This window comes from Haematobia irritans, chromosome 2 (assembly GCF_050003625.1).
Source record: "Haematobia irritans isolate KBUSLIRL chromosome 2, ASM5000362v1, whole genome shotgun sequence".
NCBI classification, from domain to species: domain Eukaryota; kingdom Metazoa; phylum Arthropoda; class Insecta; order Diptera; family Muscidae; genus Haematobia; species Haematobia irritans.
The window spans coordinates 224927713-224953425 of record NC_134398.1 but is presented as its reverse complement, the minus strand read 5'-3'; the positions used below and the strand labels follow the sequence as shown (position 1 = coordinate 224953425).

General features: G+C 32.8%; 3 protein-coding genes across 4 annotated transcripts; all 3 read right to left on the bottom strand.

Annotated features, from left to right (window-relative positions):
• Positions 1–992: 992 nt before the first annotated feature.
• On the bottom strand, positions 993–2464 carry LOC142227208 (5-cytosine rRNA methyltransferase nsun-4-like). The gene is made up of 3 exons (XM_075297622.1): positions 2058–2464; positions 1463–1999; positions 993–1397 (listed from the first exon to the last, which is right to left on the bottom strand). The coding sequence occupies exons 1-3, from the start codon at positions 2305–2307 to the stop codon at positions 1177–1179; spliced, it is 1008 nt and encodes a 335-aa protein (XP_075153737.1). The 5' UTR covers positions 2308–2464; the 3' UTR covers positions 993–1176.
• A 198-nt stretch (positions 2465–2662) lies between these two features.
• LOC142227207 (5-cytosine rRNA methyltransferase nsun-4-like) lies at positions 2663–7690 on the bottom strand. Of its 2 annotated transcripts, none has more exons than XM_075297621.1 (3): positions 7286–7686; positions 6691–7227; positions 2663–2760 (listed from the first exon to the last, which is right to left on the bottom strand). In XM_075297621.1, the coding sequence occupies exons 1-3, from the start codon at positions 7533–7535 to the stop codon at positions 2699–2701; spliced, it is 849 nt and encodes a 282-aa protein (XP_075153736.1). In that variant the 5' UTR covers positions 7536–7686; the 3' UTR covers positions 2663–2698. The 2 variants fall into 2 exon arrangements, with proteins under 2 accessions (XP_075153736.1, XP_075153735.1); XM_075297620.1 differs by lacking the exon at positions 2663–2760 and adding an exon at positions 6221–6625 and having other exon boundaries at positions 7286–7690.
• A 1033-nt stretch (positions 7691–8723) lies between these two features.
• Positions 8724–15742, bottom strand: MFS3 (major facilitator superfamily transporter 3). Its single transcript, XM_075297619.1, has 5 exons — positions 15541–15742; positions 10578–10816; positions 9734–10520; positions 9393–9679; positions 8724–9305 (listed from the first exon to the last, which is right to left on the bottom strand). The coding sequence occupies exons 1-5, from the start codon at positions 15578–15580 to the stop codon at positions 9099–9101; spliced, it is 1560 nt and encodes a 519-aa protein (XP_075153734.1). The 5' UTR covers positions 15581–15742; the 3' UTR covers positions 8724–9098.
• Positions 15743–25713: the final 9971 nt, after the last annotated feature.

Here is a 25713-nt window from a genome sequence, read left to right as displayed (position 1 = left end):
TCCCCAACTTCCTCCTTAGTGAATTCTTTCGACAAGCCCATTATTAGAATCGAATATGGGAGAATTTCCTTCGGTGTATGGGTATGCATTTGATAACCCCGTTCTCTAAATGTATTTTTAGTTTTTTCGAAATTTTCAAGACCTCGGACCCTAATAGATAAGGTGGACTTACCCGCCATGCGTATGGTGAATTCCTCTTTTTTCAAAAATCTTTGAAGCACAGTCAAAATCTCTTTCACTCCAACATTATACAGGGTTATTGCAGGGAGAAATCTTCCAGGCCTTGGTTCTTCATTGCCCTTTACTGTTTCCTCAATAGATTTGTCCTTTGTCTTGCTTGCCTTCGGTATAGCCCCTTTGGAACTAATAACTTCCTTCACAACAGATTTTTTAGCTTTTGACGATCGCACAGTTTTCCAGGTGTCGTCACTCATGTCTTCATCATTTAAATTGTTCTGATCATTATTAGTCGCCATACTCGGGATTTCGGCTACCCGAGCAGCTGATAATTTAGAAACTCCCCCAGAAATGGAATTTCTTAATTTCTCTATTTCATTCGTTAATTTTTTAATCGTTCCAGTCAGGGTATTGATTTGTTCCCTTTGCTCCTCTATTATATTATTGAATTTAGCAGTATCAGCACGTGATGCCTGCAGTTCTTCTGCCAATTTTTCGTTTGCCAATTTCAATTTTATATTATTATATGCGCTGTCAGAGTCTGCGCTACTATTTCCCTTTTTTCTTCTTTTCCTCTTCTCCTTCTTGGCATCACCCATGCCTGCATCAGAGCCATCTGTGGTTAAATTTAGCTCCATATTTTCTTTTACTGCCAATTCACAAACACTGTTCTTGCTTGCATCCATTCTCTTATTATAATAATTTGAATCACTTTTCGGGATTTCAAATTTAGTATTCATTCCGCCAACATTATTAGAGGCCAGCACAACGGCTTCCTCACGTCCACCGCTCCACTCACTGATTTTCTTCTCCAGTTCCTTAGCTTTATTCTAATTTTTATTTCCACAGCCTTCAATCAAATTTTCACTATTCTTCTCCTTCAATTTTCCAGCCACTCAACCAATATTTATTCACAAATATTTCCTCTGCCACCTTCCAATTGTAATCCAATCCAATGAACAAATTTTTTACAATTATATCCACGAATCAACAAACTTATTACAATCGTTTCCCTTCCCAACGATCATCAAAATCGAAGAGATATTCCTTCATCACTTTGCGAATACGGTTTACTCTGAATTCCATGATATCATTACATACTAATTGCTCGGGATAAAGTGTTTGCAACATTAGTAGTGACTTTCCTCCCGGCGCGGAGCAAGCTTCTAGAACTCGGTCTCCCGGTTTAACATACTTACTTTCTGCAGGCGACAGAACGCCTGCAGAAAGTAAGTAGAAGATAATTACAAATAAACATTTCCTATTGCCAATAAATCTGACTGACCTGTTAAGCATTTGTTTGGTGGCCGAAATTCCGAACAATTTCCCATCTCATAGGTATATAAAGACAAATTCTCAGGAAAAGTAAAATCCCTTTCGACTTCCATTTTTAGTGGAAAATCTGTCGTAGTTTGGTAGTATTTATAGTGCTCCGATTCTGGAATCCAATCCTCCATGCCTTTAATAGTAGAAGCCGGAACAAAATCATATAAAGCTCCAGTCCCATGATCGGGGTCCACAATGCGAGAATGATCTATGCTCACCGAAGCTTCTGCGACATTTGATATGCGTACCCCCGCTTTTTGCTGAGAATTTCCTTCAGTGGTTGTATCACTTGCATAATCAATGTTTTGTGGTATATCGCCGCTACCAATTGCATTTTCTGGATATAGTGATTGTATTTCTTTTTCTTCTTGTTTTCTGGTAATTGCCTGCATTCGGTCCTGCATTTGGTTATCTGTGTTAGCTCCCAAATCAGATTGTTGGTTGCCATCCAGACGTTGCTTCGCTAATTGGACCAGTGCTTTCACATTAATCGCTCCTGCAAAGAAATTTAAGTTGATATATATTTTTTATGTATTAAAAGGTGTTGATTTTACCATCCATCTCTAAACGACTGCATATTTTTTCAGTGTCTCCAAAATTGTTCACCATGGTTATGAACTTGTGCTCTGTAAGCAAGGCTGCTCTTATGTTTTTCCATCGTATTCCGAATACGGAACCATAAAAATCATCGAAATTATCTAAAGCTCGATCTGTGTTAGTCTTTTTTCGCTGTTGTATTGACCAACGCGTTTTTCCGCTTTTCCATCTTTTTGGCAGAAGCATTAGGTTGCGTGTTCGAATCATTGTGGAATAATTGGATATAGTTATTATTTTTAGATATATTTAATCATATAATTCGATATATCCTTCCCCTATTATATGAGCTCACATTGGTTGCCGGCACATATTGGTGTGGGAAGCTTGTTTTTCTTGAACAGCTGTTCAATGATTAGTTGTCAAACGAACAGAGTTGCCGTATTAACAGTTTTTAAACTAATAGATAACGGATATACGAACATCCCAAGAAAAAAATTTAAGGTTATTTGAAGGCCCAACTTTAAAAGAACTTCCAAAAAAGTTCCTCCCAAGTGATGAGGGAGTGATGCCACTGTTGAATTGCCGCACATCCGTCGTATTGAATTCATTGCCTCTGCGCCAATTTTCACCACTTCCGTATCCAAAGAGAACATTTTCACTACTTTTTTGGCGACGCCTTATTAGCTGAGATCTTACATAGAAAAGGATAATTTCCTTTTGCTGTGGTAGCAAAAAAGATAAAGGAACAATTAGATAATGACGTCAGACAACAATCCCATTAAAAATATAATTTCTATAAGAAAACTTTGCAGTGACTTAATTTTTATTAAAATTTGTTACGATATAGAACTCAAAAACATAAATCGGAAGAAAAGTATATAGCATGTAAGGCATGCATAGAAGAACCTATAAAAACTCTGTTTGGTTCAATTGTTTGCCAAATTGAAGCTATATATTCTAATCAGAGAGAATTCAATGAAAACATTAATCCGTTTTTTTAATATTGCTAAATAACTCGCGAACTAATTGTATGTATTGTATGACTGTGGTTTTTAATTTAATCTTCTTCTAATTATTCTCCTTCTATTTTATTAAAACAAATATTTTAAAACTGTAAAACGATTTCAGCACTACTATTGTAAAAATAATATCCAAATACATGGAACTGGACTTTAATAATACAATTAATAAATAATCCAACTTTGTAGAATAATGTTGGCGTGGTGAATTTCAATATTTCTTCAAGTCAGACTTTTAGACCAGTTTTCCAATTAGGATAGCCATTCTTTGATTTGAAAATCGTATGTCGAACAAATCTAGTTCATCTAAACTTCATTTTATGAAAGGATATACTACTATAAAATTGTCAAAAACTCAAATCCAATGTTGTTGTTAAGTTCCTTTACTGATACATCTGTACCGAGCGATTTGAGGACTGATTAAATACATCCAATGTAATGTTTGTAAATATTTTTTTTTTCAAAATAGCTATTTTATTAATCCATTTCAATCTATATATATATCACAAAAATAGCTTAATTGTAATTCTCAAATTATTATACCCAGCTAAAATTATCAGGGTCTATCATATAAGTTTACAGGAGTAGCAACAAGTCACACTCAAACATGAATAAGTAAAAAGTAAAATAAAAAGTTAAATTAGATCGCCACAAAAATTAGGATGATTATAAAAAAGGCAATTCTCTCAAATTAAATTATGTACAGCTTAAACTAAAAGGTAAAAGAAGAAAAAGAAGAAAGAAAAACTTATAGCCTAATATTTACAGTATATACAATATTTACAAGGACTTTACAAAATGTAAACTTTTCTATTGTTCAATATTAAAAATCAAATTGTTGAGTTCAAGAGATTCATGTCTTCTGTGATAATATAATGAATTATTATTAGAAAATAATACATTAGCTTCTAAGAGAAAAATTAAACCATCATACGCATGGCAGAATAAGCCCCTTATTATAGGATTACCGAGGTCTTGACTTTTTTCGAGTTCCGCAAGAGCGTTTTGTGTCATAAAAACGTCAAGATTATCAAAATCCGTAGATCGAAACAAAACCCTAGGAGGAAGATACATTGAAAACCCTAAAAAAGACGACCCATCACCCCTCCAAATCCTACATGCACAATTTTCAATTAAACCCGTATCAATAAAAACCCTTTCTGACTTAATGTTTTCTTTTACAAAAACAGCTGTCCCACCCCCTCTACCAGTCCGTCTATCCTGTCTATACATTACATACCCATTAAGCGAGAAAACATGCGCCTGCGATAATTTGTGCTCTGCCACCAACACCACATCAGGATTAATATCCCTAATGAAAATATCAAAATAGTGTCGCTTGTTTAATGAAACAAGCGAATTCACATTAATAAATATGACGCTGAACATTAAAAACCTTGAATGTGCATAAGAAGACCCAAAATCGCACTAGGACCATTACCCTCACTTTCTAGACGTCTAAATTCTGGGCCAAACTCTCTAATATCAGCCATAACTGACATTATATCCTTGCCAAAATATTCAAAACAAGAATCTGCTATAGTTTTCCCACGACGTCTAGCCGCCTCATTAGCCATCACTGTTCCCTTATTAGTCATAGAAGAGCCCCGTCCTATCAATAATCTATCATTCAAATGTTGATATATCGGAGCCGGTCCGAATTGTGCACGAGCCGCCGAAGCATATGATACACCAGCCGCAACATGAGAAATTCTGCTAGAACGCGCCATAGCTCTATCCCTAGACTCCTGTTTCTTTTCCGCCATTTTTGTCAACAATGCAACCCTCTTGGGACAATCACGAGAGCTTGCAACGTGTCCAAATAACTCACAGTTTGCACAACGAATAGCACGTCCGTCCGCCTCTAAATCACTTATCGCCTCCTTTGATGGTAAAGTACATTTACCCGGACCATGCGATCCAGCATATTTCACGCATCTATAACCCATTGTACAATTAGCCGAAACATGAGAAAACCTTTGGCAATTAAAACATTGTACAATATAACGGCCCTTATTTTTCCTAAATTCTACCTTACAGCTTAACATTAAGTCAATTTTGTAAACTTCTTCAATTTCCGTGTCCCTGCCTAAACGCACAACCCACATGTTATCCGAAATATTAGTGGCATCTAAAAATACTACCTTAAATTTCAAAGCTGCAAAAAATTCCCCAACTTCCTCCTTAGTGAATTCTTTCGACAAGCCCATTATTAGAATCGAATATGGGAGAATTTCCTTCGGTGTATGGGTATGCATTTGATAACCCCGTTCTCTAAATGTATTTTTAGTTTTTTCGAAATTTTCAAGACCTCGGACCCTAATAGATAAGGTGGACTTACCCGCCATGCGTATGGTGAATTCCTCTTTTTTCAAAAATCTTTGAAGCACAGTCAAAATCTCTTTCACTCCAACATTATACAGGGTTATTGCAGGGAGAAATCTTCCAGGCCTTGGTTCTTCATTGCCCTTTACTGTTTCCTCAATAGATTTGTCCTTTGTCTTGCTTGCCTTCGGTATAGCCCCTTTGGAACTAATAACTTCCTTCACAACAGATTTTTTAGCTTTTGACGATCGCACAGTTTTCCAGGTGTCGTCACTCATGTCTTCATCATTTAAATTGTTCTGATCATTATTAGTCGCCATACTCGGGATTTCGGCTACCCGAGCAGCTGATAATTTAGAAACTCCCCCAGAAATGGAATTTCTTAATTTCTCTATTTCATTCGTTAATTTTTTAATCGTTCCAGTCAGGGTATTGATTTGTTCCCTTTGCTCCTCTATTATATTATTGAATTTAGCAGTATCAGCACGTGATGCCTGCAGTTCTTCTGCCAATTTTTCGTTTGCCAATTTCAATTTTATATTATTATATGCGCTGTCAGAGTCTGCGCTACTATTTCCCTTTTTTCTTCTTTTCCTCTTCTCCTTCTTGGCATCACCCATGCCTGCATCAGAGCCATCTGTGGTTAAATTTAGCTCCATATTTTCTTTTACTGCCAATTCACAAACACTGTTCTTGCTTGCATCCATTCTCTTATTATAATAATTTGAATCACTTTTCGGGATTTCAAATTTAGTATTCATTCCGCCAACATTATTAGAGGCCAGCACAACGGCTTCCTCACGTCCACCGCTCCACTCACTGATTTTCTTCTCCAGTTCCTTAGCTTTATTCTAATTTTTATTTCCACAGCCTTCAATCAAATTTTCACTATTCTTCTCCTTCAATTTTCCAGCCACTCAACCAATATTTATTCACAAATATTTCCTCTGCCACCTTCCAATTGTAATCCAATCCAATGAACAAATTTTTTACAATTATATCCACGAATCAACAAACTTATTACAATCGTTTCCCTTCCCAACGATCATCAAAATCGAAGAGATATTCCTTCATCACTTTGCGAATACGGTTTACTCTGAATTCCATGATATCATTACATACTAATTGCTCGGGATAAAGTGTTTGCAACATTAGTAGTGACTTTCCTCCCGGCGCGGAGCAAGCTTCTAGAACTCGGTCTCCCGGTTTAACATACTTACTTTCTGCAGGCGACAGAACGCCTGCAGAAAGTAAGTAGAAGATAATTACAAATAAACATTTCCTATTGCCAATAAATCTGACTGACCTGTTAAGCATTTGTTTGGTGGCCGAAATTCCGAACAATTTCCCATCTCATAGGTATATAAAGACAAATTCTCAGGAAAAGTAAAATCCCTTTCGACTTCCATTTTTAGTGGAAAATCTGTCGTAGTTTGGTAGTATTTATAGTGCTCCGATTCTGGAATCCAATCCTCCATGCCTTTAATAGTAGAAGCCGGAACAAAATCATATAAAGCTCCAGTCCCATGATCGGGGTCCACAATGCGAGAATGATCTATGCTCACCGAAGCTTCTGCGACATTTGATATGCGTACCCCCGCTTTTTGCTGAGAATTTCCTTCAGTGGTTGTATCACTTGCATAATCAATGTTTTGTGGTATATCGCCGCTACCAATTGCATTTTCTGGATATAGTGATTGTATTTCTTTTTCTTCTTGTTTTCTGGTAATTGCCTGCATTCGGTCCTGCATTTGGTTATCTGTGTTAGCTCCCAAATCAGATTGTTGGTTGCCATCCAGACGTTGCTTCGCTAATTGGACCAGTGCTTTCACATTAATCGCTCCTGCAAAGAAATTTAAGTTGATATATATTTTTTATGTATTAAAAGGTGTTGATTTTACCATCCATCTCTAAACGACTGCATATTTTTTCAGTGTCTCCAAAATTGTTCACCATGGTTATGTACTTGTGCTCTGTAAGCAAGGCTGCTCTTATGTTTTTCCATCGTATTCCGAATACGGAACCATAAAAATCATCGAAATTATCTAAAGCTCGATCTGTGTTAGTCTTTTTTCGCTGTTGTATTGACCAACGCGTTTTTCCGCTTTTCCATCTTTTTGGCAGAAGCATTAGGTTGCGTGTTCGAATCATTGTGGAATAATTGGATATAGTTATTATTTTTAGATATATTTAATCATATAATTCGATATATCCTTCCCCTATTATATGAGCTCACATTGGTTGCCGGCACATATTGGTGTGGGAAGCTTGTTTTTCTTGAACAGCTGTTCAATGATTAGTTGTCAAACGAACAGAGTTGCCGTATTAACAGTTTTTAAACTAATAGATAACGGATATACGAACATCCCAAGAAAAAAATTTAAGGTTATTTGAAGGCCCAACTTTAAAAGAACTTCCAAAAAAGTTCCTCCCAAGTGATGAGGGAGTGATGCCACTGTTGAATTGCCGCACATCCGTCGTATTGAATTCATTGCCTCTGCGCCAATTTTCACCACTTCCGTATCCAAAGAGAACATTTTCACTACTTTTTTGGCGACGCCTTATTAGCTGAGATCTTACATAGAAAAGGATAATTTCCTTTTGCTGTGGTAGCAAAAAAGATAAAGGAACAATTAGATAATGACGTCAGACAACAATCCCATTAAAAATATAATTTCTATAAGAAAACTTTGCAGTGACTTAATTTTTATTAAAATTTGTTACGATATAGAACTCAAAAACATAAATCGGAAGAAAAGTATATAGCATGTAAGGCATGCATAGAAGAACCTATAAAAACTCTGTTTGGTTCAATTGTTTGCCAAATTGAAGCTATATATTCTAATCAGAGAGAATTCAATGAAAACATTAATCCGTTTTTTTAATATTGCTAAATAACTCGCGAACTAATTGTATGTATTGTATGACTGTGGTTTTTAATTTAATCTTCTTCTAATTATTCTCCTTCTATTTTATTAAAACAAATATTTTAAAACTGTAAAACGATTTCAGCACTACTATTGTAAAAATAATATCCAAATACATGGAACTGGACTTTAATAATACAATTAATAAATAATCCAACTTTGTAGAATAATGTTGGCGTGGTGAATTTCAATATTTCTTCAAGTCAGACTTTTAGACCAGTTTTCCAATTAGGATAGCCATTCTTTGATTTGAAAATCGTATGTCGAACAAATCTAGTTCATCTAAACTTCATTTTATGAAAGGATATACTACTATAAAATTGTCAAAAACTCAAATCCAATGTTGTTGTTAAGTTCCTTTACTGATACATCTGTACCGAGCGATTTGAGGACTGATTAAATACATCCAATGTAATGTTTGTAAATATTTGTTTGTTATCTTTATTGGTCTTAAAATACTTTTTAATACGAATATGAAGTATAGAGACTATATTTTTGTGTATGAAGTTAAGTACAAAGGCGGCAGGTATTATATTTTAATAATTGTTGAAGTTTATATGCTTGTTGCATGGATTCTTCATATGTGCATTTAAATTAAAAGTTTTTAAAGTTTTTGTCCATTAAAATCAAACTGGATTGTACAGTTGAAATACTACGTCCTAACTAATAAATTAATGGCTGAGTCAAGCCTGGATTAGCTCACATTTGACTGCGTCTTAAATTTATAACTTAACACAAAGTACCTAAAATGTTTTAAAATATTTTCAGAGTATGATAATTGATCTCCTTAGGATGTAGTAATATTCGAATTTTTAGCCACATTTAATGGCGTGTTTTCATCTTGAAGAGCTTTTTCTTTGTCGTCTCTATCTCCATTGACCATTTTATTCCAAGGTTGCTCTTCACCAGAACCAAAAACAATATATACCAAAAACTCGATGGTAAACAATGCCAATGTCACAAAAAATATAATACGCCAGGCTCCGATATTTTGCTACAAGTAAAAGTAATAACGATAAAAGAAAAAAATTGGAAAATATTAAAAAAATGAGTTTCGAGAGAGAATATATCCATTGCTTACGTTTCCTTTTGTGATATAACCCACAAACAGTGGTACAATTATGCCGGGTAAAGTTGCAACGGTGTTGGTTAAAGCTACCAAGGTTCCAGCATAATTGGGAGCAATATCAATGTGATTCGAGAGGAAACCAGAAAACATGCCTCCCATTGCAACAATGCCCACTGCCATTATGACTACAGCTGCGGTATGTTTGCATCCAATATAACACAGTATAAGTAGGCATATTCCAGGGATAACGGTACATATACTAGTTGCCACCTTGCGGGCAGTAGTTGTGTTAATTTTTTCTGAAAAAAGACAACGTTCAATTGAGCTTTAAATTGGAGCCTATTTTTACTTACGCTTAGCCTTGAGACTGTCTAAAGACTTGCCCAAGATTATACTAAATATCAACATTGGGAAATAGGGTAGAGCGCTGGCTACTGCATTGCTGGACACGTTAAATGCCAATACTTGTTTCATGTAGAATGGAATTTCGATAAGGAACATATACCAGCCCCAATTGTTACAACAATGGGCCACTAAAATAGCCCAGAAGGGTACAGAGGTGAAGACCTTTTTCCATGGTACGGGAGGATGTTCCTCTTTTGCTGCATGTTCATCATTACCCAAGGAAGCCATAATCATATGTCTCTCTTCGGCACTAATGAAACTTTGCTTTTGAGGATTATCTTGGATAAAGAATGCCCATAACAACATCCAAATACAACTTAGACCTCCCATAACATAGAAGACAGATTCCCATCCCAAATTTGCCGAAAGTACACCAGCCATTAAAATAGACATAGCTGTACCAAATGATGTTCCCACATATATAATAGTAGACATAACGGAGCGTTCATTTGGTGGAGCCCATGCAGCAATCATACAATGCATAGCTGGGAATGTGGCACCTCCACCCATTCCCTCCAAAACACGCATAGCAATAAGGCCGGTATAATGTAGATTGGTAAGAACTGGCGTCAAGAGAGTACAGATCACATTAATACCAACTGAAAACAGCATAACCCATTTGGCAGAAAAATTTTCAGCAACACGAGCACCTGGTATCTGAGATACTAAATAACCCCAGAAGTAGCAACTTAGTAATGTTCCCTGTAAAGGTTCACTCCAAACAAAAGGTCCATCCTAAAATTTGATGAAAATTTTATCAAAATACTTTAAAGATTTTCAAATTGCCATTACCGCTGCTGCTGCACTTGAATTTCCCTCAGCCACACCTCCAGGTGGTAGACATATTTCCACGTCAGAGTTACTTGAGTTTCCATCCGAATGCGAGGCGCTACCACCGTGCGAACCATGACCAACTGCGGTATGATTTAACATAGCCACCATTGCAACGCTGAGATTAACTTTGAGTCCGTAAACAATGGCCATTCCTATGGAACCAAACACGGCCAAAACATAACGTGCGGGTACACATTCTAAAAATAATTAGAGTTGAAAGAAAAGAGGTGAATATTTACAATTTGATCAATTGTTTGTGTAGAAAATCCATTTCGTTGTATTGATACACTCATTTGGGTACACTGAAAAAAAAAAAACCATGTCCGGTTCCAAAGATTTTGTCTTTACTTTAACAATTTTGGTATTGATTCCGAGCCAAAGAAGTGGAGAAGACAAGTAAGGATAATTTTAAGACACAATTCTGGTTTAAAGTTAGGTTTTGTGTACTTGCTTCTAGGAAGCAAATTTTAATTTTTCGTTTTTTCAGCTTTTTTCTTCATATGCTATCAAAGTCCATTAAAAACGATTTAACGACAAATTTATTTTCCAAATTCAGACTAGAAATTAAGTTTCAAGTAAAAAACGCCTTTAAAATAAAGTGTTGGAAAACATGTCCTATTTTTGAACGATTTTTTGCTTTGTAGTCAAGATGCAAAAAAAAAAAAAACAAATTTAAAGACAATTTCATTAATTTAAAAGAATTTGTCTGAATTATTAAAGTCAAGTTGACCTTAGCCAAAAATCTTTTTCTTTCATGTTATGATACCCATTTTTAAGTCAAATCACTTAATTTAAGGACAATCCGACTTTATGCAACTTTATATTAGAGAAATGCGTCTTTTATGCTAAGAAAAATTTGCATTCGTATTTTAAAGACGTGAATTTTCCTTTAGGCGGTATTCAATAAAACCAGAAATTTTATAATCTTTTTAAAGTTGTTTTTTTTTGACATTTTTTTTTTTGTTACAATTACATTATTCTGTATGAAAGGGGGAAGATGCAATTGAGGTTGATTTACATATCATGCGTTAAATAAAATATGTTTATTTATTTATTTTGTAAAGTCTAACACCTGAAAAAATTTAACTCTTATAATATTTGTGTTATATATGTATATATATTGTTGTTTGTCTAAAATTTCCTTTGAGAGGAAAGACTTTTTTAGCGTGTGTTGATTAGGCAAAAATTTGATAAAACTAATGCATTCCGCCAAAAATTAATTTTTCCCGTCATTAGTCTCTGATTTACTATAACGTACACTAACAAAAAAGAGTACCTTCCAGGGTACTAAAATCAAAATTATCTCTATTTTAGTTCATGGAAATTATTATGTTTTAGTTAAAATGTATATTTAGATAAAAATTTATATTTATATAGCGTCCATCTTGATCTTCGTATGGCGTAAAGGTCATTTTTGCAATTTTTAAGTCGATTTTTTCCTTCAAGCCACGAAATTTTCTTTAACAAGAGAAACAAAATAATTATGGTTAATAATTGTTTTCTTGAATTTGTCGAAAAATGTAATTATTTTATTGATATCGGCGAGATTTCCTAATTTTAACCAATTTTTTTGAGTGTATATACAGAGATAACATTTAGATAAAAAATCAATTATGTGTTGAAGAAATTAAGCGCATACATATGATTTATTACACTGATGGCCTAGTGAACAACAACTCCTACCATGCTTAGCCAGTAAACTATTTCCCAGATGGTATTCAACAACCAAAAATTGGTTTTTGTATATTCCAGTCCTATGGTATTCGTAAAAGCTACCGAGTGAAAAACAAACAAATGTCGTAATCTTCTATCTACACTAAAAAAATATTGACCTAATATGAAAGATTATGCAACTTAAAATTTAGGATACGCAATTTACACAATATTTAGAACAAATTTCTTTAAAATAAAGACAATTTAATTAAACGTTCATAATATTTGCTTTAAAACATTTTTTAAATTTATGACACGAAAATTTGAAACTTGTCTTTGTCTTTGAAATAAAGAAATAATCTTTACATTAACTTAGATATTGAACTTTTGGGTTAAATATTAGCGTATTTTTGAGAATTTTGCATCTTTGATTTAGTTTTGTTTAATTAAGAAATTATTTTTTACTTTGAAGTATTTATTATAATGTGGCTTCCTTTTATTTATACATGAGCAGATTTGTTAATATGTATATCGAATAAAAATTCGATAAATGAGAACAGTTTCCTAATTTTAATTTTATAAAGCCTAGATTTAAAGCCATATAGCTCTCAAAAAATGTCCGTTTTTTAAAGAAGCAGCATCATTAGCTCGGAATCAATATCAAAATCCTTAAGCGTAGGTCAAACTCTTGGGATCAATGTAAGCGTTTTTGAGTGTAATTTCAGAAAACTGTTTGCTGTTTTAGCAAATTTTCAATGATAAAGCCACATTATGAACAAACTTCCATTAAAACATTAATCTGAAAAATATAGGATCGCGGACGAAATAAAAAAAATTGAATGTATGTTATACACTCATGAAAAAAATCTGAAATAACCAGCTGTCAGTGTTTGCTGTTAAATTTTTGTAATTCGTGGTGTAGCAGACAAAAATTAAAAAAAAAAATACAAAACAAAACATGTTTCAAAATGTTACACTCAAAAAATGTTGTTATTTGTAACAGCAAAATAGTTTGCTAAAACAGCAGCATTTGTTTGCAGAAAAAGGGTAAGCAATATCATGTGGTTAGTTGTTTCAGCAAACACTCGTTAGTTGAAACAGCAAAGTATTCTTTATACACGCAAAGAAAACAGCAGAAAAGTCTGCTATTTTTTAAGCTCGATTAAACTAGTACATTTGTTAGTTTGGCAGAAGCAAGTAAAAATATCAACCTGGGGGTTATCGTAACACAATTAAACAATTTTTTATGAATATCTATAGTGCGAGTATTTGCCAAAAAATCTGAATATTTATCAAATTTTATGTATAACAGCAAACAAAATATTTGCTGATCGCATTTAGGAGCTTGTAAGGATATTAGAGTGCAAAAATATACCAAAAACTACTTTTAGTTCTTAAATACGCTTTGGGGGAAAATGTATAACCTAAAAATATTATAATTTATTGTTCGTTAGACTGTAAAGTACAAAAATGCTGTTTTTAACAGACTCTTGCTTACAAATGTTATTGCACTGTAATTCTTTTATCAGATAGAACGAAGAGAATTTATAATTTTATTCGGATCAGCATAAAATATCAGCAAACTAATGACTATTCAGCAGCATGTCTGCTGTTCCAAAATAAGAGATTGATTGCTGTTTTAGTAAAAAAAATTGTTAAAACACCAATTTTTGTCTGCTGAAAAACAGAAGTCAGTCATTAACAGCATACGCACAAAAAATATTTTTGTCTTTAATCACGAAATTAATTGATTCAATTAATTTTTAATTGAAATGTCTTCAATCACAGAAATGATAGTATTAATCACCGAAGTCAATGAAAAAATTGATATTACTTTTTGTGATTGATTTTTGGTTTAATTCAAACAATTGTTGATTCAATTAAATTTTTAATTGAATATTTGTGAAAATTCAATTAAGACTTTAATTGGAAAATTTTCCGTGATTTTTTTTTCTGTGTAGATTTTCAAGAACCAAAAGTTTTTTATTTGTGAAAAGTTTTAAATTTTTTGATATACGGCTTTTATTAACAATAGCCCATTAGGTCAAAAACCTTTGTTGTTAGCACCTAATTTTTTTATATTTATTTTCATAATTTATTATGATTGTAAATCTTGTAATAAATAAATAAATAACGATAGCCCATAGATTACATTTTTATTTATTTCAGCCAAACTACAACAATCTTAGCTTAGTTTACTAGTTTAGCAAACATAGACTGATTTCCTTTTTTCAGTCGACTATTGCTGTTTTAGCACATTATCTGCTAGGTCTACTAAATAAATTCTTTGAGTGCTGCGAATGGTAGTACCTATGACTTATGTTACCAATATTAAGATCTCTACGTTTCCTTGACATAATTAAATTTAAATTCATGTTTAGGTTTTATAATTAAGATTACATTGTAAATCTTAAGGCGAGACTATTTAAGTTGGCTTGCAGAATTTGAATACTAAAGTATTTTAAGGCCAAAAATAGATTTATTCTTCAATACGAATGAGTCGATAACGTTTAACCACAATAACCCTAATTTAAAATTAAATAGTTATTTATTTATGTTTTTATTTTATGTTCATCAAATAAAAACATAAAATCATTACAATTGTTTACGACCTCGCCGACATGACATGACTTTTACGTATCATCCAACAATATGCCATGCGGTGTTTGTATTCCATGCTAATATCAAAACACTTTCATTTTTCAACAAACATTCACCATTCGAATTATTTTCTTATAATTCCGTTTAATGATGTATTTTCTATTACTTAAAATTTTGCTAAAACGTTCGACTTCCAAATGACCTTATGGGTGGTGTAAAATATTTTGGAAATTTCTTTGTGTTTCCGCCTACACAGATAATCGGTTTTTTCCATAGGGTTTGGTAGTACAACACGTTCTATGTTATTTTAATTCTTTATTATATAAAGTCCTGTAGGATAACCTGAAATGTTGAGCATGTACTGGTGTGTGTGTGGGAGTGTAGGATGTTATGTCTTTATGACCTTTAAATAACCGCAAAAGGTTGTTCGAATAAGGAAATGATGAAATTTCTTATTTATTTCACTAAAATTCTTTGTTGTAATTATGAAACAAAATTAAAAGTAACGTCAAATTTACGGATTTTCTTGCATATATTTAGTATTAAAATATGCAGACACGTTTGATTTTTGGATTGTCTAGCTCGCATTTATGGAATTCCCACCACAGTAGCTGTATTTGTTTTCGCAATATTTTGAACTTTTTCACTTTGAATTTTTGTCACTTACTTCCCAAAATACTTCCTCTTGCCGGCACTTCTTGCACCATTTTTGAATTGAATTGGTATTGAATTTTATTATGAATTTCTTTGATATTGTTTTATATTCAACTCATGAAAAATTTACGTTTTTAAATTAGTTTGTATTTGAAAACATGCTGACTTAATTTCCGTTGTAGAAATTCGAATCACCACCACCGCCAAGAGCCAAGTACAAATAACCAACTGCCACAATTCTGGATAACACGGGGCTTTTGTTTACGTTAACCATAAATATGCATACATATACTGTGCTCTCTCATACTTGTACAGGGCTATGTTAAGATGTCAAGTATTTAACATTTACTGTTAATTGTATTTGGTTTTCATGATGTTGGCATGTATATTTTAGGGTGAATGGGAAAAAGAGGGTTATTAACATAAAACTTGTCGAAGCTTTTGTTGTTCGAGTTCCCTGCCATTGATATTAGTTTAGCCATGGATATGTTTTACTGTCATTGTTACCGCATATATGAAATATATGTATTTAAAATATGGCATTAGAATCAATGGAAAAGGTTTCTTTTTGATCGATCCAGGGTCATATGTTGCCTATATACAGAGTCGAGTCACTATAATAAATCAAACCCCGATTAAAACTTGTGCAAACTACAATTGGAGATATTATAGCCCCATAGCCCCAAAAGGTACTTATTTGGTTTATATTAGTCACTGTTTTGGCATAGTCCCATGAATACCTACTTCGAATTTTACTTCTTGAGGGGATACAATCTTCAATCCATTTTATGCCATTTGCTGCAGTACTGTTTTGGGCCCATAAATTTATGTGTCATGTGTGGTTTACATCGGTGCATTTTCTAATATAGCCCTCGTATATCCCTATCTTTTGTTTTAGAGGAATTTTAAGATTCTTCTAAAACTTAAACATAAAAGGTTCATAAAGATCCAGAATCAAATGTAGTCACCACATGTACAAATTTTAAATATAATTTTAAAATATCACGCTATGAATATCGCGAAGAAACATAACACAGTATTCTGTCAAAGTCTTTTGAAATGATTGGTGTTAAAAAAAAAACGGAGTTATGAAGACTTCTGCTCTATGAAAAGAAAATTTGATAAACATGTTAGTACACTGAGAATTGAAAAAAGCAGTTGGTAGACAATTGAAAATGGTAACTCAAATTATAGTTTCGGAACAACTTTCAATACGAAATGCTAAAAAATTCAAGATTTTGACCAAGTTGACTTAAATGGACAAATTTCCATCCACCGAATAAATTTTAAAAATTCAAAATCTTTTGGACCAATTTAGGCCCGATTGGATAAGAATAGCAGCGCTGGAATCAAAACCAAAATCCTTAATGTAATGTTGAAATCTTTGGATCCAACTGTTGGGACAGTTGCTTTTGGTACAACAAGTTCTTTTCATTTGATGGGTATATGCGGCATTAAGAATTCATTTTCGAAATTTGGTTGTGCAAAAATTGGTCTAGTTTAGTAGGGCCCCAAAGTTGATCTGAGACGATTCTACTTCATTATTTACTGAAGAGTCTATACCTATTTTATACAATATGTTATTTTTTGTATAAAATATGAAAACACTTTACTCCATTAATCATACATAACTCATTTGGAGGCAAATGTTACGAATTGCCAACACTGAACTTAAATTTGTAGTATTTGTTGTTCCCTTGAGAAATAATACACCAGTGTTGCTAGGTAATTTTTGATTCTTCCCCCCAAATCTTAAGAAAAAAAACCCCTAAATTGGTCTAGACTTTTTTCAAAAACCCCCAAAAATTTTAAGTATGTAAATAGTACAAAAAGAGGCCCAAAATTTCGTTAAAAATCCTGTAGTGATACACTTTAAAAATTAAATTTAGCACAAATATATAAATTGAAACAAGATTTTTTCTGAGGAACAAAATTTTAGACAAAATAAGTTTTTTTAATGCTTAAAATTTTCTTTTGAAGTAAATAAAAATCATCGAATTTGTGACAAGTGGGGTACTTGTCACAAATTCGGGTTCGATTCCCGCTTCGACTGAACACCAAAAAGTTTTTCAGCGGTGGATTATCCCACCTCTGTAATGCTGGTGACATTTCTGAGGGTTTCAAAGCTTCTCTAAGTGGTTGCACTGCAATGTGGAACGCCTTTCGGACTCGGCTATTAAAAGGAGGTCCCTTTACATTGAGCTTAACATGGAATCGGGCAGTGATACGAGAGAAGTTCACCAATGTGGTATCACAACGGACTGAATAGTCTAAGTGAGTCTGATACATCGGGCTGCCACCTAACCTGACCTTGTTTTTAATTGTATCAAATATTAAAAATGCCCCTTCAACAGATGGGTTTAAAAAAGAATATCATTGCATACTTGCTTGTATTTAGGAACATAGGTTGACTTCCCTTATTTTTTTTTTCTCACAATTCATGTCAGAATTGTTCCAAATTTTGTTGAGAATTGCTCCACTTAATAAGATCTAAGATATTTTTTTACCCCCAAAAATCCCCCCAAATAAATGTTACCCCTAAAAATCCCCCTAAACGTGTAAAAAACCCCTAAATTTGGGGGAAAACCCCCAACATGGCAACACTGTAATACACAAAAGAATCTATTCTTAGGATTTTAGGTAGAGAGAGAGAGAGAGCGAGCAATTGACACGTGCTATATACAACTGTACTCAGTACTGTGGTTATAACAAATTCATTTCTTAAAACTGCCAATCCGCCAAGAAGAAAATGTGGGTTAATTTTAGAGAATTATAGGATATTTATTGTACATAATTATTTGTTTATGGCAAAGAAAATTTCGTTCACTCAAAAAAAAAAAGGAACTCTCTATTTCTAAAGCCAATTTAACTTTATGTTAGTTCTTGACATTATTATGTTTGGAGAAAGTTTCCTTTACTGTAATAATTTTTTGGGTACATTCGTTAAAGTAACTAAGAACGGGAAAAAATTATACGCAAATTATGCATAAAGATTTACTAAATTCGTATTTCTCACCAAATACAACTGCGTCCATCATGAACTTCGTATGTCACTAAAGACATTCCTCCAAATTTTGAAGTCCAATTTTTTCCTTAAAACTTCAAAATTTTATTTTACAAGTGAAAAAAATTAATTTTGTTTAATAAGTTTTCTTCAATTTGTCGAAAAATAATTTACCAATTTTTGTGATATCGGCGTGATGCCAGCGTTTGTAATACTGTTTAGTTAAAATTTTCTAAAAATATTCAAAATTTTCTAAAATTAACCAAAAGTTTTCTTCACTCGTCGATCGATAGAGCTCGTTCGACATACAGAAACATGCTGTTAGTTTATTCTCATTTTTGAGCAATTTTAACTCAATAATTTCCATGAACTAACGAAAAGTTAAACTGTCCTTAGTATCGTCTCTGTTCAAGTATACGATAGTAATTAAATCATCTCGTTATGAATTTCTTTGTTTTATACTTGTAGGGTTTCGATACCCCACTGTACCTTATGTTTGGCAGCGTGTCTAATATGAATGTGATTTGAGATTGAGCGCAAAGAGGGCAAAATGTATGCTTGATGTTTAATGGAATTTTAGTATGTATTGGTTAGCCTGGAATGTCTCAAAAGCAATAAGCGCTACAAGCGAAATCGACCATTTTTGAACATTTAAATATCGCTTTTGAATGAAAAGGGTGATTTCAAAACTTGAAAAAGCGCGTTGTCGTGTCAATTGTTATGTTGTATTATTACGCATTAGATATTATAAGCTAACCGTAATTGGGCTCTCTTTGGCTGCTGTACCGGTTAACTTTAACAAGGTTTGTTAAAGGAACAAATACCAGTAACAGTTATTACGTTTTTGTTAAAGGAAGAGAAAGAGAGAGATAGAGAGTTTCTACAGTAAAAAAATATGCAACCTTTAATTTTAGGACACAAAATTTACACAATATTAAGGGCAAATTTATTTAAAATAATGAAATTTTTATTAAATAAAACATCATTATTGAAATTTGTTCCCCTTAGTTAGAGTCGTATGTCTTTGAATTTAGCTAATTTTCCTTATTCATTTAAAAAAATGGAATAAAAAAAAATTAATTATCTGATATATTGAATATTTCGATTGATTTTAATTTGTATTTTTAAAATGGAATAAAAAAATTTTAAATTATCTGATATATTGAATATTTCGATTGATAATTATAATTTGGATTTTTAGGCTTGCATTTTTCTATCTATGTCGCTAATGTGAGTGATTTATTATTTTACGCACTAGATTTTACATGTAAGTGACAGGAAATGGGCTCTCTTGGGCGGATACACCAGTAATCTTTAACTATGTTTATTAAACGAACAGATAGGAGTAACATTAATCATGTTTTTATTAACGAAAGAGTTTCTACCAACGATAATATACTTTAGAAGGTGGGAAATTGGCTGCTGAGAACATCAAACCTTTGACGGCGCTAGGTCCCTACTTGTCGTTTACGCGTTTGGTTCGACATATTAAAATGCAAATAAAAAGAAATTATGAGTTTGAAATATCTTGGAACAAACGGGAAAATATAATTTTTAATTTATTGCTCAATATTTAACATTGTTCTATTTAAAAAATTACGTTTTTCATTTAAAAAAATGCAAATAAAAAAATTACAAACATGTATGGACCTAGCGCCGTCAATGCAACATTTGGTATGACGCAAGCCAATTTCCCATCTTCTAAAGTATATTGTCTTTGGTTTCTACAGTCAAAAAAAAAAAAAAAAAAAAAAAACATTAATGTTTTGTAAAATTGATAAGAAAAGCCTAATATGAAAAATTATTCAACCTAAATTTTAGCAGGATACACAAATTATGGAGGATAAACCAAACGCTCTATTACATGAAAGGAAGTGTGGCCCCAGTAAATAAATAGGTGGAGCAATATCTTTTGAAACGACATGCCTAAAATTGTGCTGTATGAATGTAAAGTTCCTGAGTACCGTTAGAAACCACCGAACCCGAAATGAAACCCTTAACCCCTTGACTAAAAGGAAGCGTGGTCTCAGTAAATAGGTGGAGCAATATCTTTTGAAACGACATGGCTAAAATTGTGCTGTATGAATGTAAAGTACCTGAGTACCGTTAGAAACCACCGAACTCGAAATGAAACCCTTAACCCCTTGACTACCGATGTCCACTGCAGAAGACATTCGAAATCACCACCAAACTTTAACAGCCCACTTCGATTTATTTCTTGATGTTATTTTATAGTAGGGACTGTGATCTAAATAACATACGCTATAAATTTTTTCCGTATTGGAGGACATCTAAATGCAATTTTTATAAACTTATTTAACAATACGCAATTTAGATACATTTATACATATATTATTTCAGATTCTTTATTCTCACACTTCGACTGATTATATAGCGCCATTTGGTTCAAATTTCAAGTTTTCTGGCCAAACTCATATAGATTTTAATCTAATTGAGGTTGGCCCTCAATATTACAATTGTAAAAAGCAAAACAATCAAGTGCGGTGGATCTTTTAATTGTAGGTTTGAGTACAGTAAGGTATTGGCCTTATATGAAAGATTATGCAACCTAAATTTTAGGACACATAATTTACATAATATTAAAAACAAGTTTCATTAATTTAATAAAATTTTAATTAAAAGAAAGTTTATAATCTTTGCTTCAAATTTTTTAAAATAACATTTGTTTGTACTAAGGGCTTTATTAATCTATCACAAAGAATGAAAATTCGATAAATTTAAATATTGGAATCAATACCAAAATCCCTAAGGGAATGTCAACATTTTTGGTTCCAAGTAAACTTTTTTTGAACTATAAAATATCTCTGGATATTTGGTCATAAAATTCCCGTACAACTTTGAACAATTGATTTGATATATAGAAGACAGTTACTATAATATAAAGCTCGTGTCGCTCAATACCAATTAAGATTTAATTAAATTGTTACAAATCATTGGTGTATACATATGCGTAATATATGAGAGGAGTCTGGTGGCTATAAATCAATCAATTTGGATGTCACAAAAATTACCAAAAATTAAGAATAGTGATACAAAAAGAATTATTATTATTACTTTATTTTCATCATTTTTATTGACACCACTATGTTTGTACAAGTGCGTGTGTAAACAAATAATTGAACCAATATTTGGCTCGTGTTGAAAATTTTTTGTTATGAAATAAACAAACACATCGCTGTAATGTGTATATCTCATAGATGTTTACACTTTTTACTCTCATACGGTGTTGCCAGCTCTTGTCCCCGAACAGCCACGCCCAATTTTGAGAATTTTTCATGAAAAATAAACAAAATTTATTGATATCTAAATTCATGGCACTGTCAACCATTTTACCAATAATAATGAGATATATGATCAAAATCAGTGATAAGAGCAGAGGAGAGCATGGGGATGCTAAATAATTTCATATACTGAAAAAAATATTTACGTGAAATTAAAGATTATGCAACCTAAATTTTAGGATGTGCAATTTACACACTATTAAGGACAAATTTCTTTAAAATAATGACATTTTAATTAAAACAAAGTCCTTACTTCAAAAATTTTTTTATTAAATATAGGAAACAAATTTTGTAAATTTACGTCCCTTCGTTAAAGTCGCATGTCTTTGAATTAAGGAAGATTTCCCTTAAAATAAAGAAACACATCCTTGATTTAAAGAAATCATCCTTAAATTAACTGAAATATTGAATCTTTAGATTTAAGATCAAAAAACCTCAAATCCTTACTTCAAAAAATTTTTTCATTAAATATAGGAAACAACTTTTGTAAATTTACGTCCCTTCGTTAAAGTCGCATGTCTTTGAACTAAGGAAGATTTTCCTTAAAATAAAGAAACACATTTTTGATTTAAAGAAATCGTCCTTAAATTAACTGAAATATTGAATCTTTAGATGTAAGATAAAAAAGCTTCAAATATAGGCAAAGGCTCATTTCGAGGATTTAACATCTTTGGTTTAAAGTTTTTTTGTAATTAAGAAAACAATTTTACTTTGAGGTATCCGCTATAATTTGGATTTTTAAACTGGCATTTGTTGTACGTGAATAGCTTTATTAATATACCGCGAAAAGGAAATGAGAATTCTATAAATGAGATCTGAAACTTAATTTTAATTTTATTGACCCTCGATTTAAGGCCAGATAGGTCGCTAAAATATCTTTATTTTAAAGAAGCCGCATCTTTGGCTCGGAATCATTACCAAAATCCTTAAGAGAAGGTCAAAATCTTTGAATCCAAGTAAACTTTGTTTTTGAGTGTAGGATTAGAAAAAATGTCTTGGACTACACTCACGAAAAGTTTTCTTGGATCCAGGGATTTTGACCTTTACTTAAGGATTGTGGTATTGATGTATCTTCTTTAGAATAAAGAAAATTTTCAGGAAGGAATCCAGCTTTAATTCTAGGGCCTATAGTATTAAAATTAGTATAAAATCAATGATGCAGAATACAAAGATTCAATATTTCAGTTAACTTACATAAAAACCCCCATATACAAAAACAATAAAGTAAACATTCAACCTACTTTTCTCATATAAATTCATAATTTAGTGAGGCTGCCGTGACAGCCCTATAATTAATTGCGTTACAGACAGAATGCCAACGTTTTTTAAACTACCCACCACATGAAATGTTTTTTGTATTGTATATTGCGACTCACTTTAAGAAAGTAGAAAATAGTATTTGATTCCCAATGATATAATTTCCACATTCGGTGAGCATCTAACATGCGAACCATAATTATTCTAAACTTGAACAGATTCTAAAACTGAACAGATTTCAAAAACTCCACGAAAAAATAACCCCACTTTGGGGAAAAATCCCCACTACTGGCAACGCTGCTCTTATAGGATTCGAGAGAATATTTTGAGAGAATATTTACTCTGATTCTGAGCAATGTTAACATTAGGCTACAGATACATGTTAATTTGTTAACAGATATCTGAATAATGGTAACATATTTACTCGTACATATGCTTTTCTTAATGTTTCTGATAGCTTTGAGTAATGACGTTTCAATACGCACGTAGTAATGCCATGTAAAAGACCTGTTGCTGACATCACACATAGACAAGTACAGTGTCAAACAAAAAAATAATCCTTAGTAAACACAAAATCGCTGAAGTCGTTCTCCGGAAACACCTGTGGTGCAATGAAGGAAAAATTTTGCCGTAATCAATGTGATGTACAAACAAGTATATACAGCTGTATGTTCGGCCGGGCCGAATCTTAAATGCCCACCGCCATGAATCAAATATAATAGATTCCGCCGAAAACTCTTAGTGGTAGCAGGTTACTTTATAATATATAGAATTTCAGGGGGTTTGGTTGAGTTTTTGGGGAAACCTAAACATCTCGTGTAAGTGTGCAAGAAAAATGATGGAATAACGCGTTAATTTGAAATATAAAATCTGAAGATTTTTATCCCCATTATTAAAATAATTACGAGAAGTAAAATCGGAAATTTTAAATTAAGTTTCAAGCAACACGGGAGCCACCGTGGATCAATGGTTAGCATGCCCGCCTTGCATTCACATGGTCGTGGGGTCGATTTCCGCTTCGACCGAACACCAAAAAGTTTTTCAGCGGTGGATTATCCCACCTCAGTAATGCTGGTGACATTTCCGAGGGTTTCAAAACTTCTCTTAAGTGGTTTCACTGCAATATGGAACGCCGTTCGGATTCGGCTATAAAAAGGAGGTCCCTTGTCATTGAGCTTAACATGGAATCGGGCAGCACTCAGTGATAAGAGAGAAGTTCACCAATGTGGTATCACAATGGACTGAATAGTCTAAGTGAGCCTGATACATCGGGCTGCCACCTAAGCTAACCTAACCTAACCTAAGCAATTTTCATGATCATATCCTCAAGTAGTGAAAACGGTCGATATGGAGGCCTCACCAAATTGACCTATAAAAACTAAATCCGATACAGGTTTTTGTGGCCATTATATTTATAATTTCAGGCAAATCGGATAAAAACTAGGTTTCTAGAAGCCCAAGTAGTAAACTCAGGAGATCGGTCTATATGGGGGCTATATCAAAACATGGACCGATGCACACCATTTTCTGATGGTAAAAATTTTCGGCACACGTATTTGTGGTCCTAAAATACCTCTAAATTTCTAATTTTAGTCGAATCGAGTAAAAACTACGGTTTCTAGAATGCCAAGAAGTAAAATCGGACCAATATGGGGTATATTCGACAAATCTATTAATGGTGCTAAAATACCTCTAGATTTATAGTTTCTGGCAAATCGAATAGAAAATACGGTTTCTAGAAGCCTAAGACTTCAAATCGGAGGGTGTGTTTATATGGGGGCTATATCAAAACTTGGACCGATATAGCCCATATTCATAGGCTGTCCATTACATCTCTTTTAAAGAGAACATGTTCTCTTTTTGTGTTCGTATCTTTTTGTTCACTCTCTTTTTTTGGTGCCGTATTTTTATGTCCAACAGTGCTCTTTATGTACTCTATTTCAAAAAAATCCTAGATGGATGGAATTTTATTTATTTAGTAGGAATTCGCCACAATTGTTCGCCAATAAATTAAAGGCCGGAACACAATTGCGACGTTTCGACGTACTGCGTAAAAATTAGAAATAGATGTAATTGAACGTACGACGTAAATACGCCAATACGTTGTCGTCGTCAATTGTGGGCGAGATCATAGGAACATGTGTGTTTTATTTTTGACAGCGTATTTTTGAATTTATTTTGTTTATTTTTTAAGAAAATGGGATTCTTTTTGTTTTTTATTGTTTTATTATATATGTATTTATTTCGTTGTTTCTATCATTAGAAACTATTATTATTTTAATTTTAACATCAATAATAATTAATTATTTAATAAAGAATTTTTTATTGTAAACTCTTTTTTAGTTGAAATGTTCTCTTTTTTTAAAGCGAAAGTTCTCTTTTGAAAATTAACCATATGGAAACCCTACCATATTCGAATTTGAACTGGCTGCAAACATAAAACTAATCTGTGCCAAATTGCAGGACGGTAAACGCCATTATTGAAAGCTGTAGCGTGATTAAAACAGACAGATGGACATGGTTATATCGTCTTAGAATTTCTCCCTGATCAATAATATATATACTTCATATATCGATTTCCTACGATATTTCGATGTGTTACAAACGGAATGACAATGGAGGT

What these genes read in the sequence shown, in the direction of transcription:
- MFS3 (XM_075297619.1), bottom strand. Translation starts at nt 15,580, where the DNA reads ATGGTGCAAGAAGTGCCGGCAAGAGGAAGTATTTTGGGAA. An exon ending in AAGAGGAAGTATTTTGGGAA is followed by an intron (nt 10,817 to 15,540) that starts GTAAGTGACAAA and finishes AATTATTTTTAG; the next exon opens with AATGTGTACCCGCACGTTAT. An exon ending in GTTATATCACAAAAGGAAAC is followed by an intron (nt 9,306 to 9,392) that starts GTAAGCAATGGA and finishes TTTTACTTGTAG; the next exon opens with CAAAATATCGGAGCCTGGCG.
- LOC142227208 (XM_075297622.1), bottom strand. Translation starts at nt 2,307, where the DNA reads ATGATTCGAACACGCAACCTAATGCTTCTGCCAAAAAGATGGAAAAGC. An exon ending in CAGTCGTTTAGAGATGGATG is followed by an intron (nt 2,000 to 2,057) that starts GTAAAATCAACA and finishes ATTTCTTTGCAG; the next exon opens with GAGCGATTAATGTGAAAGCA. An exon ending in ACCAAACAAATGCTTAACAG is followed by an intron (nt 1,398 to 1,462) that starts GTCAGTCAGATT and finishes TACTTTCTGCAG; the next exon opens with GCGTTCTGTCGCCTGCAGAA.
- LOC142227207 (XM_075297620.1), bottom strand. Translation starts at nt 7,535, where the DNA reads ATGATTCGAACACGCAACCTAATGCTTCTGCCAAAAAGATGGAAAAGC. An exon ending in CAGTCGTTTAGAGATGGATG is followed by an intron (nt 7,228 to 7,285) that starts GTAAAATCAACA and finishes ATTTCTTTGCAG; the next exon opens with GAGCGATTAATGTGAAAGCA. An exon ending in ACCAAACAAATGCTTAACAG is followed by an intron (nt 6,626 to 6,690) that starts GTCAGTCAGATT and finishes TACTTTCTGCAG; the next exon opens with GCGTTCTGTCGCCTGCAGAA.